Source organism: Neospora caninum, chromosome Ia, assembly GCF_000208865.1.
Source record: "Neospora caninum Liverpool complete genome, chromosome Ia".
Lineage (NCBI taxonomy): Eukaryota > Apicomplexa > Conoidasida > Eucoccidiorida > Sarcocystidae > Neospora > Neospora caninum.
Genome location: NC_018385.1, coordinates 822,394 through 836,408, shown reverse-complemented (window position 1 = coordinate 836,408; position 14,015 = coordinate 822,394). Strand labels below are relative to the sequence as shown.

At 54.1% G+C, this 14,015-nt stretch overlaps 1 protein-coding gene across 1 annotated transcript; it reads left to right on the top strand.

The window, feature by feature from the left end:
• Window positions 1-3,460: 3,460 nt before the first annotated feature.
• On the top strand, window positions 3,461-13,709 carry NCLIV_000990 (conserved hypothetical protein; the record flags this gene model as incomplete). The annotated part of the gene is made up of 17 exons (XM_003879591.1): window positions 3,461-5,143; window positions 5,460-5,869; window positions 6,248-6,308; window positions 6,753-7,008; window positions 7,324-7,482; window positions 7,805-7,957; window positions 8,381-8,848; window positions 9,059-9,283; window positions 9,817-9,945; window positions 10,081-10,230; window positions 10,751-10,795; window positions 11,165-11,212; window positions 11,724-12,032; window positions 12,374-12,467; window positions 12,759-12,931; window positions 13,400-13,462; window positions 13,669-13,709. The coding sequence occupies 17 exons, from the start codon at window positions 3,461-3,463 to the stop codon at window positions 13,707-13,709; spliced, it is 4,467 nt and encodes a 1,488-aa protein (XP_003879640.1).
• Between the last annotated feature and the right edge of the window lie 306 nt (window positions 13,710-14,015).

Genomic DNA, 14,015 nt, shown 5'->3' with positions numbered 1-14,015 from the left:
CGAGAATCCCGCTTTCTTCATATGTACTTCAATGGGGATCAACCGCAAAGCGCCTCCCACCTCGAGGTGGCTAGAGTGAGGGTTAAGACCCGCAGCAAACCACAAACGTTATCCAACAGTGGCTGAAGGGCTCTTGCAATGCTGTGACTGTCGCGTGTCGCGTACCGTTGCCTGAGATGAGGGGGGACGGGGACCTTATCTTGACCTTTCCGTTTCTTTTCGGAGAGTACAGTTTAGGTTGGTCAGTGCTCCGCAAGCCCGACGCACTACGTGGCGAGATGCACCCCATTGTCATCCATGCGGGTCTGCGGTGGAGCTCAAAAGCTGCATACACCACCGTCAAAGCACCGTAAGAGAATGAATTTTTGTGGGAATGCTTTCTCTTACCAGAGAATGCTGTGGTGGATGCAGCAAAGACACCGCGATAAACATTTTCTTGCACTCATGACGGTGGGTTATTCGAGGACAAGCCGAAGGCAAACCCGATCAAGTGGGCTGACAGGTGTATGCTGCCACTTCAGCATATCATTTCATGACAGCCGACGCAGCCCACATTAAAGTTTACTTCAGCTGTACTTCAACACCTTTGATCTGAAAATGAACATGCGTGATTTCGGGCGATAGACCATCTCCTTCTTGTATCTAGACAAATCCGAAACAAACTCGTGGAGGAATGCCTCACGCGCCTCAACTTTTACGATGCCTTGCTAAAGATACCTCTCATCAACACCTTGAGATTTCGATTCTCATTGATCACTATAGAAGTCGCAGCGTTGTCCGGTGGAAGCCGTTTCAGAGGCTGTCAGCGCATGTAGATTGACCTAGTGTCGCCTGTTCTATGAGATGTCTTGGAAGAATAAGAATTGACCAGGCTGGCATGCTCTCTTTTGTCCTGTGTCGACCCCAAAATTCCGCGTGAGTTACTGGTGCAACGACGGCCTGGGACGTCCCAGACACGACGGGCCTCCAGTCAGAGCCTTCGTGGGTCATCTCTCGGTTCTTGGCATCAGTGCAAGACAGGTTCCCTGCCGGCGCACGAGAAGATATGAACTGCTCTCTCGCGGTTTCTCGGGAACGAAGCGGTACATCCTCGCTTAATATCGTATGTGCTACCTCGTTTTTAGACGAAAACGTGCGATTTATAGTTACTATCACGATTGGGTTTCTCTTTCCGTGCGACGGACATGGAGAGGTGTGCCACCGACAGCAGGAATACGTAAGCTTAGGGAATTTGCTTCGGTTTGAAACATGAACTCGCACACGAACAATTAGACGCGTCCAATCGCATTAATGTCTCCTACTTATCTGACAACAGGAAGGCGGGAAAAAAAGCGCCGCGAGACTCCCTGTAGGGCAGTTTCCCGTCCACAAGATGAGAGTTCGGTGACCGACTGGCTGGTTGGCTCTGGGACTAGAATGGACCAGAACCAACTCTGCTGTCTGAAACTGACGTGACGCCGTACTCGTCTGGTGACACTCGGGCGTTAGACCACCGGCTCGTATTCACTCGCCGGTGCAAAGCACATATAGCACCCCATGGGCTCATTGCTTCCCTTTGTTCAGATGATAACAGGGATGTTTTTTTCAAGCGGTAGACTCTTGGAATTCCAGAGCAGTTTCGCATGTCAAATCAAGTACAATGGACTTTTGACCAGAAACCTGAAATCCCGGGTCACTATTATACAGCGCTGGCTGTGGGTGCGTCAGCTACTGTCTGTGTGGTTCCATTTTCGGCGACTCAGGAACTCAATCGGGACGTACTCGAAGGAAAGGTGTCCACGATGCCTCGCATATATCCTCGTGGTGTCGAGGCGAGCGTCACAAGCTCCTCCGTCCATGCCATGTAAAACCCCTGTCGACGACAAATTCTGCGGAAATACTGTGGACGACAACCAACTGTCGCACGAGGTGTGGCATGACCCTGCAGGGCCGCCGAGATGGGCGTGGGATGAATCTCGTCCTTCAGCCAGTTTTGCGCCAGTGTTGACAACGTAGGAGAGACCGCGAGCAAGCATTGCTGCCTAGATGAAAGCAGAGCTTTAGTAACTGCGCTGAGTGCCAGAAACCTCGCGTTCGTCGTAAGGTGCTTGCTGCACCGAGCAAGAAACGGTGTATGCACCCGAGCTTGGTCCAGTACTGCGCCAGCATATTCTAGTACTGCGGCCCGCCGGAGCACACGCGTGATTTGCACTGTGATATTGGAAGGGAGATCAACTTGTCCCTACAAAACAAATCGGAAGGATATGGGCAAGCGATCTGGATGAAAAAAGCCGGCAAGACTCCGCCTTTCTACGGGGCAACCGCCACATCATTCCAGGCCCTGGCAGTAGGGCGTGTGCTGTCTAAAAGGAGCGGGCGGGAGGATAGGATGCTCGTATGGAGTCGCTGAGTGGACAAGGTTGGCCGTTGGGGAAAACATTTTAGTGGGCGGTGAACAGTTGCAGGTACGGGCATATACGATTCTTTCGGCGTCGGCACTGGCCTCTTTCGAATTTCCGACCGGGATGAAAAAACGAATGATCTCTCTCCAAGCGCATTTGCATTGACCTTAACGCTCGACTAGCTGGATGATGTGCCTCAGCCTCTCTTGCTCTCTTGCAGCTTCGCCGCCGGGGGCCTCCGAACGGTAGAGCCGGGCGCATCCGTTCCGGGCAAGCCGGCTTTGGTACCCTTACACTCTGTGTGTCTACCGAAAACCCGGCCATCGAGGGCAGTCTCTAGGACGTGGGGGAAGGCCTTCACGTGCTCTTTCCGTTTCTGATTGAAAACCGTTTACGGGTGTGAATATATATGGAACAAAGCGAGGTGAATTCCTTCCCTTGAGTATGCGCCTGGAGGCGCCTTTGGCATCACTGGCAATGACTCGTGCGTGGCCACGAACTGAGGGTCACCTGGAGGGCTCTGCATTGCGTCTTGCTTTCCGACACCTCGTCTTCTTCACAGCAAAGTTCGCCCCTGTTTCTCGTCTACGATAAGCGCCAGATCGCCGCCGAAACTTACCATCTTAATTGTCGTGAAAAGAGGAGCTTTTCGAATGGGCTTTTTGTATGGTCACACTCTTCCGCGCCGCGCAGCGCGTCGAGAGGGACGCGTCCGACGACGCGCCGCTGTCTTCTTGTCCATTCGCCGTCCATTTGCCAAAAACCGAGTCTCATGCTGCCATCAAAGAGGAAGTTGCATGAAGACCGCCTTCAACCTGCTTTTATTGACGTTGTCGACTCTCTCGGCTTTGCAGGACCAAGGAAAGGAGGGAAATCGACGAGTCCAGCTCGTCAGAGCAGCCTCCGCGGGTTTCAGTCTGCTCCGTCAGGCCTTGCGGAGTGTACTGCGCGTCCCTTTAGGGCTGCTCGATCCCAGTCGCGTGTGAGCGTAACACCATTTAGTCGCCGGTCGTCATTCCTCAAAGACAATGCCTTCGACGTAGCAAGTTGCCGCCTAGTGGCAACACGGTGACATTGACATGGCGCCGCCGGAGAGTCGTCAATTCGCTCGCCGCGAGGCACCCGCACCTTTGCGTCGGCATACTCTTCTTATCTTGCTGACCCTGGCACTGCTGATTGTTGACGACTGCGCCTCGGTGCGGGCGCTGAAGATCTCTTCTCTCATCTCCAGGAGACTGTCCTCGCCAGCGGAACCTTCCACAGCTGGCCCGCCCCCCGATGAGGCTGAAACATGGCCTCATCAGTACGACGGAACGCTGTCGCGGCGGAAAGAGGCAGGAAAGCATGGAAGCAGCGGAAGCGAAACCTCACAGGGAATCACGGGGGAGGATGGGGTTCTAGCAAAGGATGAGGGAGGAAGAGCGCCGCCCATCGATGAGGCGTACCTCAGGCAGCAGGCAGATCTTCTTCTGAGGTGCGAGGATACGGGGACACCGTTTCCCCTTGCCTCCGGCGTCGATGCCCGAGCGGTGGAAGCTCTCCACGCACAGGTGAAGGCAGGCGACCGGGGAGTTGATGCAGAACACACGCCAACCAGAGACCTGGCAGATCTAGCCAATATGTACTACGAGGAAGTTGCTACTCAGCTGCGACGCCACAAGAGGGAAGCATTGACGCATGGATGGGACGCGGGTACGCCGAGGCACAGTCAAGACCCACAGGATGAGGAGACTTCCCAACTCTGCTGGAAGCTCCGCCCGGCGTTGCCTGCACCGGGAAAGACATCCTTCGCCCAGGGGATTTCTCGCATGCTGCATCGTCTTGGCCTCGTGTTCAGGCGCGCGTTTCGTGGAACACGTGTGGTGCGGGCGAAAATCAAAAACTGGTTTCAGAGGCGAATGAAAGGGAAGGAGGGAGGGACGAGGAAGGACTCCAAGGCGCTGCAGTTCCTGAAGCGCTTAGCGTCGCTGGTGCAACAGAAGGTCGCTATTCTTGCGAAAAGAATCGTCGGTCACATTGTGCGCTGCCTGCCGGCGATACTTCTCGGATTCAACATCTTCCTCGTGGCGACTGCAAGTATAACGGTCGCCGCCAGCCCCGCCTCTCCGTTGGCCATTCTGTCACTCGTTGCGAGCATCATTGGATTCCTCTCCTTCGCTGTCTCAAAGGGGATAGAACTTAACCGGCAGGCATTCACACAAGGCTTCTCGAGCCGCCTGCAAACTAGCCACTTTCAGACTTTCGGTCTCGTCTGGGCGCAACTTCGGGCCGAAGAGACTGTCCAGGTTGACATGACAGCAGCTGCGATGACTGGAACCCGTGACGCGAAGAATGATGGAGACGTAGCCCCTGAACGCCGCAACGAGGATCCAAAGGAGCCGCAGCCGTGGACGGAGATCAACGAAGCTTTCATAGGCGCTCGAGAGATGGCCGACGGCCAGACTGTGGTTGCAGAAAATATCGACGCAGACGCTCAGTGGGTGAAGGCAGCCCGCGTCCCCGCTGGGGAGCCGGGTGCAGTTCCCCCCTCGCCGGCGGCCTTGGAGGAAGTTCGGAGTAAAATGAGAGACAACCTGACGAAGCGGAAAGCATCCGTCGTGCTTCGTAAACACTTGGAAGGAATGAAGACGTCCTGGCGCGAGAAAAGATTTGCTGGACTCGGAAAAATCTTGACGGCATCTCTTCGGATGGTCTTTGATGCGTTCAATTTCGCCGTCTCACTGCTTCTGCGTGCCTTCGGCAGCGCTTGGGCATTTGTTGTGGTACGTTTCAGAAGAGAAGCAGTCGGCATCATGTGAGTAGGCTGACCTGCTGAGAAGTCTCTCGGAAACCGAAGGGTCTTGCCACGTGCCTTCGGCCGCCGGTGACCAACTAGCGCCCGTGTTCGCGTTCCCCAGCATAGATCGTGCCCGCTGCCTCGCGCGCCTGTCTTGCTTGTCCAAAATAGACCGTGTCCAGAGTCCCCGTTGCGTTCTGCAGCGTCTCCGAAATGCTGTATGGAATGCGATATCCGATTCCTTTGCAATATGGTGGTCTTTTGGCGCGGCGTGCCGTCCGGTCTCGTTGCTGTGTGAGCAGGACGTCGCCATACGAAAGGCCATCTCATTCTTCCGCATGCTGAAGACATTCCAAGCCATCGCAGCCTTCTTCGAGAAATTCCAAAGCATCCTCCGCTGGCTATTCGGGCGCGGCCGTTTCTTCTACGACTTCGTCGATCCTTACCGGAACCTCATTTCCTTCGCATTTTCAAACCGGGTTCTGTTGTCTCAGCTTGCAAACGGCACCCTGATGCTTACGTCGTCGAGCGGACTCTTTTTTGTGGGGACTTTCCTTTGGGTGGTCTCCAAGCCGCTGTGGTCCTGGTATCTCACGAAACAGGGGATGGTAGACGCCAGTCTTCTCGAGCAAGCTCAGAGAGATCTTGCCGAGGATGCAATTGCGTACAAGAGTTTCCTGCTGGGCGCAGCGGCGTTCCGACCCAAAACAGCGTAAGCGGCCAGAGCGTTTGTTTGTCTCTTGACGGTGAAGAGACGGGCAACTGTCGAAGCTCGGGAGTCTGTGCTTTCTACCCATCTGAGAAGCGGACCTCTTTCCTAAAAAGTAGTAGCAGCGCATCGTCCGGCCCTGCATTGGACAGTGGCAGCGTGCGGCGATGTGGCAAGCACTCGTCTGTTTAGAGCTCCTGCAAACGTGTCGTTGCCAGGGGTACCGGTCCCGTTTCGAGCGCTGTTTGCGTCAGATGCTCTCGGCACAGCTCCGCGGTACGGACTACATTTCGAGTAAAGTGTTGACGAGTCAACATTCGGGCATTTTTTATCGAGCTCGAATTTCAGATAATAGAAACCTGGTTCGCGATGTGTTTGCAGCGGCGAGGCTCCGTTCGTCTTTCCAAACGTTTCCGAAACGCAACTCGTCGAAATCATCTTTGTGAGTCCACAGCCTATGCCTTTCCTGGCAGATCGAGTGCTGCCGCCGAGAGTTCGCTTCTCAGATGGGGTGCCTAGAGAACCGGAAACGGAGGCGTCCACGCTCGAGTTCAGAACATCAAACAAAACATTCTGTCGTGGGGCTTCAGCATTCCCGCACGAAGCAACGCGATAGCGAGGAACAGGGACTTCGTGGGAGACGCGAGTGTGACGCCAGGCCTCTTCGAGCCAGAGGTCGGTCTAGAGCTAAGCCGCGTCTGAGTGCTTGCGGCTTCTCCTGCGGTCCACCATTTCGATAGCGTCTCCTGTGGCTGCGTCGGCTCCCTGAGCTCATGACGAGCGGATTCGTCTCTCGAAGCCGACGGTTCCGCCCCCCTTTCTCGCAGCGTGACAACTTTTCCTGCGTCAACGAACGCGCAGCTGTGTGTGAGGTGTTGCGGCCCAGATCATGAACTTTCTCGACATGTACAAAGTTCCCAACTTGCCGGATGCGAGCGTGTTGAGCAACACGACTCCGAGTCAAAGCTTTCTCCTCTTTCAGCGCATTCGCACCCTCGATGAGTTTCGCGCACAACTGAGTCCTGGGAACAGGACTCTTTTCGAAGAGACGTTTTCCACCTTGAAGACGTGGGACTCGACAAAGAGTCTGCACATCGTCCACAGTGTGTTGACGCGGAACATTCAACACTGCGCCCTGCAATGTAAGTGCTACACCCCCGGCTTCCGGCCGTCAGCAAGAAGGTTCTGCGAGGGGAGAGCGTCCGTCCGCATAAATCGACGCAGACGCAAGCACCAAGCGGGAGAAAATCAGTTCCTGCGTTTCCCTTGTCAACTGGCGCGAGAGTTCGTCTTGATCGAGGCTTCACGTGAACACGAATCTATCCGGCCAAGCCGTGCCCAGTTGGTTGTACATTCTGCTCTTTCTGAGCCTTGTGAGCTCACGCCAGCGTGACCGGTTGGAGCAATTTTGACTGCGTGTTTTCGCATTCTGCCTGCAATGTGCTGCTAACGATCAGACGGAGAAGCTGCCTTTAGAAGGGAGATTGAGACGCGTTATCGCGAAATGGCCTTAAAGAAGAAGGCCTCCCCTCAAGATTTTCCGTGGTTTATTCACCTCACAGCAAAGAAGAGACAAATGTTCTCGAAGCGCGTATTCAATGCTCTCAAGAGGCACCGTAAGACTTATGTTTTCTGCTGTTCTAGCAAACTATGCGTGCTCGACGTTTCTGTTCCTCCTCTCGAAAATCCAGGGGCGAACTGTACGCGGCTTGGCCGCGAAAGACGCCTACGATGGCTTCTTCGAGGCCCTTGAGCAGCCGAAAAGCGCGGGTCTTCAAAGGAGCCTACAGGGCCCTCCAGTTGCGAGTGGCCGTGGTATCTCCAGCACTGCGGCAATGTTTTCGAGGCTTGGTGCGAGTGTTAGGGTTTTCCCGCCGACTTATTCAGCGCCCACCCTGTCTCGCAGGCGTTGTGGATTCCCTTGTGATGTTTTGTCAGCAAACTCCGTTTCCAACCCCGTACACATCAAGCGCGCCGTCACAGGAGCCTTGGGGGCTGTAACGAAACAACTGTTGACTGAAAAGATGTCTACTTGGGCCGGAGCGCTCGTCCACCACGCGGCTGTTAACGTCATGGGCAGTCAGCTTGTTCGTAAGCGTAGCTGGCGCCGGGAGAAGGCCGTTTTACTGAACCTTACCAAAAGCGTTTCCAGGATTGCTTCGACTGTTTGCTCAGTCGAGCAACCCCCCGGCTCTTCTGTTTGCCTGTTTCTGACTATGGAAGAGACACAGCTACGATATGCCAAACTCTGCTTCTTTGCCGTCGGTTAACACGAACAAGCGTTTATGTGAATGCACGAAAGGCTCATATGTCGGGGGGACTGCGGTGGCTCTGCGTCGAGGTCATCTGCATTTCGGAGTTGCCCTCGCGTCCGGCCGACTGGTGGCGTTCACAGACGCACTTGGCGCCGGTGGAAGAGACGTTGGACGTGAAGGTTTGTTTGCATTGCCCGTCACTTACCTTGGGCTCGCTGATTGCCTGCAAACTCGTCTGTCTCCCCCCTGCCTGCTGCAGTTCAATTGTACAAGGACGAGTACCAAGTCGTGGACAGAACCAGCCTCCGAGTTAGCAACGTTCCAGTAGATTTGTACCCGTTCCGAGACGACCTGGAGGCGACGTTGGAAGAACTTTTCGTCTTCGACCCTGCAGCGCAAGTGCTGGCTGTCAGGAAAGAACGAGACGTTCAAGTGAACTTGGAAAGATTCTTCTTGGCCGAGGATGTGGCAGGACTGCGCGCGCTGGGAGCCATGAGTGACCACAGCCGGTCGAGCGGACTCAAGTGCGAGTCTTCCCGACCCACAGTCCTCGCGTTTCCTGAGATCAAGGAAGCTGCTGTAACGTTCGTCTCGGAGGCTCGGGAATGCAATCATGCAGCGACGGCCTATTTCCTTAAGATGCAGGTTGACAGGCAGTTCATGGCCGATGTAGGACGTGGGATCTTCAAGAGGGATCCTGGCAGTTGCGCTCCCTTCCGCACTTCAGGTGAGCCTCATAACGTTGATGTCGCTGCTCAGGTGGCGGCACAACGTTTCCGGATATTCGAATTTCTTAAAGGGGGACTATCCCCGTGGGAGGTCGGTCAGGCACTTGGCGGATAGTCGTGTCGGACTGCACGCTCGGCTCAGCCTCACACGCTGTTTCAGGGCAAACAGACACGAAGGGTGAGGCCGCTGTCTCTGTTCGTGTCTTCAGCTCTCGAGGCCCTCGACATTTTAGCTGACCAAGTGGCAACAGCAGACGCATGGCAGTTGCCCAACACCGCACAAAAGATCCTCGATGTTGTCGTCGACGAGCACCCGGCCGTCGCTAGCGTTTACTACAAATTTAGTCGGCAAATTGTGTCGGACGCGGAGAGGCAGACTCCGGAAGGAATGTTCAAGCTCATTCAGGCGGTCCGGAATTTTGTGCGGGAGGACGGTGAGCGTGTAATCCTGGCGCTGCCTGCCACTTGTGCACGCCTTTCTGTGCACATGTTTCTGGCTCCCCGCCCGCAGGAAATGACGGTCAGGGATGCAGATTTCTCATTCGACTGGGTCTTGAAATCCTTTATCTCTGCGTCTCGTGCACAATCTGACGCAGTTGAGTTCCGCAGAGTCGAGTTCCCCTCAGAAAGGTGGGCCTGGCTTCTGGTGGCCTGACCGTACATCACCTAACTGGTCACTGACGTCAATCCAGGGCTTTACAAACACTTCCTCTCTTGACTTGTGGCTTTGGCCACTTTCCTTTTCCAGCCAAACAACGGGTCAGGAGCAGGCTTGCTTATTGAGCTGAAACCCCCCCCCCCCCAAAAAACTCATACACTGTTCTGCATTGTGAAGGTGGTGTGGACCTTACGCAATAGCGTGCTCCCGCTGCACACCAGTAATTCAGTGCTTCCTCAGTCACATGAGTGCGGCCGAGGGCTTAACTGAACCCACGGCATTGTGTGTGCCTCTCATGCGTCTCTCAAGAGAGGTTCCGTGTCACCGCCACCTTTCTCAAACAATCAAGCTATGCACGTTTTCGGACGGAGGTCAACGACACAATTGATGCCCCGGTGCTGGCGCTCATCCACAAGATAATCTCCAAGTACAGCACTTGTAAGCTTTAAGGAGGCAGGAATGACTGTAGAACGACCTTTTCTTGGCTCGCTCTTCTTTTCGATTCTGATTGACCATGAATGCGATCCCCCGGATGACTCTGTCAACGAGCTACACTGAGTGCTCTGTTTTCAGTTTCAGTCGCAGCCCTCGAGGCTTATGTTTACGAGCGTCTTGGAGGCATGGTCATCGAGTTCGAAGGAGAGGCTGAGACGGCTCTGTGGCAAGGAGTGAGAGCCCACTTCGCGAGGGACTTCACAAAGATAATGCAATCGTTCCGATCCCGTAAGAATACGGACGCACTATCCTGCGAAAGGCGCTGCATCCGTGAACAGCCGTTTTGTTGCTCGGCTGTGCTATACGCCCAGAATTTTTGTAGGAGATATGAAATAAGCTAGGCGGTCAAGTAGTTACCCCCAAAACCAGATATAAGATCAGCAGCTACGTCCGGCACCGCCGTCTTTCCGTTAGAAGCCATTATCATCCATCTCTTTCCCAAAGAGCGAGACAAGCCAGGGTAACCTGTGACGCTGCGGCGTTTGCGTACTTGTCGCTGGGCACGGAAGTCGCCCTTGTGTCTTTGGCGTTGTTCACAAAACCGGATGCACCGGTAAAAAATAATTACGCTATTATGAGCACCGCAACCTTCTGCGAACTTGTGCGGCAAGGTGCTCATGGAGTTCGGGCTTCGCCGCTGAAATGCGCGACTGTCTGTACTGCATATCAATTTAGAAATACAGGTTTCTTATCAGCAACCATTTCCAAAGGCATATACTGAGTGTGACTTCTCGTCTCTTTCCTGCAGCGCACGAACGGGTGAAGCTAGGAATGCCTCTCAAGCAAGATCAAGGTACGGCGGCCGATCCCACAAGTACTAAACAGCCAAAACAGTGACCTGGCATTGATGGAGAACTATACGACGAAATGTAGCGACCGAGGATCTTTGGGAAAGTGCTTTCATATTGGTCGAGTTCTCCAAACTAACGGCTTCCTCAACCATTGGATGAGCAATACGGAAACACGCGTTATCGCTTCATCCAAAGCTAGTCGCTGCCGTTTTTTCATTTCTAAAACTGGGGTGATTGTTTCAAGTTGACGCGGCGGGCTCCCGCCGCGAGCGATAATGTACCAGTGGTGCATCATCCAGTATACTCCCACCCCCCCCCTGCCAGGACTTTACAGAACTTCCTGTCGGGTGTGGGTGACTTGCTGCTCTCAGTGCGTTTTCAGACCTTTCCGAAAACCGTTGGAATCTCTTTACAAGCCAGTAAGCGATGCACGGGAGCGACCGCGAAGACATTTGGCGTTGAGATCCTCAGAGTTAAGATTTGAAGAGCAGTCTTGTTCGTAGATTGAATCCAGACTTCTATTTCAAACCACCTGGTGCATAATGCCGTTACATTTTGAGAGGCTGACTGCAGAGCGCACCGACAGGAGCACACTACAGTTGGGAAGTAGATTTACGCTCGCTTAGGGGACGGATGAACTGCCTTCCACAAAACAGATTGTGAGGCACTGCGGAGTCGGGAATCTGGTGTCGGCGCTCTTTTTCCCCCTGATTTGAGTGCGGTCTGTGAGATCTCTGTTCCGGCATGCGTGCTGCCCGAATATTATCTATCGCGACATTACATTTTTCACCTGATTGATGTACGAGGTTCACAGCCGCATCGTCCCACAAACCCCCTGCATAGAACGCTGCCTCCACTCTGTTTAGGAGCAAGGCATCTGCGGCAGAGTCATTTGTGCTGTGGTGTTTCGCATTTATGCTCTCTACTCAGTGGCATTCATGTATATGCAAAGCAATGCCGAGGTGACTGCGGCCTTGACGGGGGTGATGAGCTCAGTTCTCAGCAAAGCGCGAGTGGCCGCCCGAACAGCCGACCTTCCGCCGGACATTCTTGCAGAATGCCCTGTCTGCCAAACCGTCCAAAAACTCTTCCAGCATCTGAGGAACAAGGAGACGGTCATCAAAGACGGCTCCGATGAGGAGAACACAGTTCTGGGCATGGTCGACAAAATTGCAGAAACGTACGAGAAGCAAGCGAACTCTCTAGGCGTGTACTTCAGATGGGGAGACTGGTTTCCACGTAAGTCAGACCTACGGGCAGCCACTCGGCGCAGAGGGGTTAGCCAAGGGGGTCCATGCAGAGCTCAAGGCCGATTCTCTCTTCGCCGTCGCTTTTGGGATTTCGGGCCGCGCTGTCCCGTGACAAAACAAGTACATGGCACTAGACACCCTTCGCAGCTTCGTTTAAAAGACCTTCTGTTGGGTTCAAAGCTACCCAAAGGGCGTACCTAGACTGCGCTGAAGCGATCTGGCTCATTCTTGCTTTGATCTGCGAGGTTATCCAAAGACCGGAACTGTGTTGCACGTCAAAGGCCGGATCGGGTTGTTTCGGTCGCGTGTTCCCGCATCTCCTGTGCTCAGAACGTCACAACTGCGTACGCTGGACAGAGGACCAGATTCGCTTCGTGAAGCTGCAACTCGCAAGCGCAGTAAAACCCCTACGGAGGAGGAAAAGGTAACAGACAAACTCGAGTGACGGTCCCTTGTATGTATAGCCGTTAGAAGACTGAGATTCTACGCAGCCGAAAGCCGCCTGGTTCTGGGGTGGAAAAACAGGCCTACGATCTCCGTTTGTTTTGATTCTCAGTAGTCTTAACCGCTGAGACACCGCAGCCTGACCTGCCAGAGAAGTGGGGTAGCGTCTCCTTTTGTGTCCGGTGTCAGGGACCGAGTTTTGTGTGCAAAGCTTCAGAAAGTCTGGATGTGGGACTGCGTTCTTCGCTCTATCTCTGCTGTGGCTCAACAGGGGGTGGGCAAGTTTCTTCAGCCGTCTGATGCACCAATGGACTGCACGTAAAAGTGCCACCACAGGTGTTGCTGAGGACCTGGTTGAGAGTATCCGTGAAATGAATCTCTACGGAGTAGAGGGGTTCGATTTCCGCCTTGGATTGCGATACGCCTACAAACAATTCATCAGTGGTAAGTGACTGCCGTTTCGCAAAGCGTGACGCGCTCCTCGTACCGGGCGGCTTCATGCTGGTGTCTCGGGAGAGTGTCGTAGAAAATCTCGCCGCGCTGGTACCAACCAGGCTCCAGTTTCTTGAGAGCATGGACTGTCAGCGCAGATGGTACAGAGAAGCCTTTGACATCGAGACGCCGAAGGCGGGCTTATGGGGCAACTCAGACTCCCAAGCTGATGTGCAGTTGTTTGACGTGGCGACGTAGTTTGGACGGTTCCTGGGAAACGACCTAGGACCCTCTGATTGCCAGGACGATGTGACGAAGCAGGTGCATGCGATGACGGCCCTATGGAGGGGAGTGCGCTAGTTCCGGACCCTAAGTCCGGCACTGCAAGTTCATCCCCGGTTTATCTCGTACAAAGTCACGCGCGGCTCTGGTCCTCCAGCGTCCGAATGGCAGTGTTGTTGGTTCTATCGTGTGTCTCAGAGAAGTTCCAAGAGGAAGCAACAGAAGCATGGGATTACGCAGAGCAGCAAATGATTCACGGCGGTGAGTGCCAATGCCAGTTATATTGCAGGGGTAAAACGAGCAACCGTGTCAGTATTCCTGTTCGTGTCGAGCGTGAGTGTAATTGGGGCAGCTTTCAGCAATTGTCCTTCGTTTAAGTCGTTGCCCGCATTGGTGAATCAAAGGTTGTCAGTTTGGTGGGATCTCTGCACTGCACAATGGTTCTTCCTTGTGTCGTATGCCGGCAGAACCACACACGCAGTCAACAGCTGCGAACGGCGGTGTTTAGGGCGATTTTGAAGCAGGACAACTTTTCGATGGTACCGCTACACCCACGCGTTCGATCCGACGAAAAATGCCGGGGATATAAGAAGGAAAGGTGATCTGCAAAACCGCTTAATGAGTAAGGTGTGTTCCTCGTTGCAGTGGAAATGAATGACGGAAACCAGAGGAAACAGGTTCTTGGTGGCAGTGGCTATGTTCGGCCAACACGGAATCATCGGCATACCTTGAGCACGGTGGAAGCCCGAAATTCCAAGGAAAATTGAAAGTTTCTTCACGGACAGCGCAGACAAGCTGGAATCATTGCACTGTG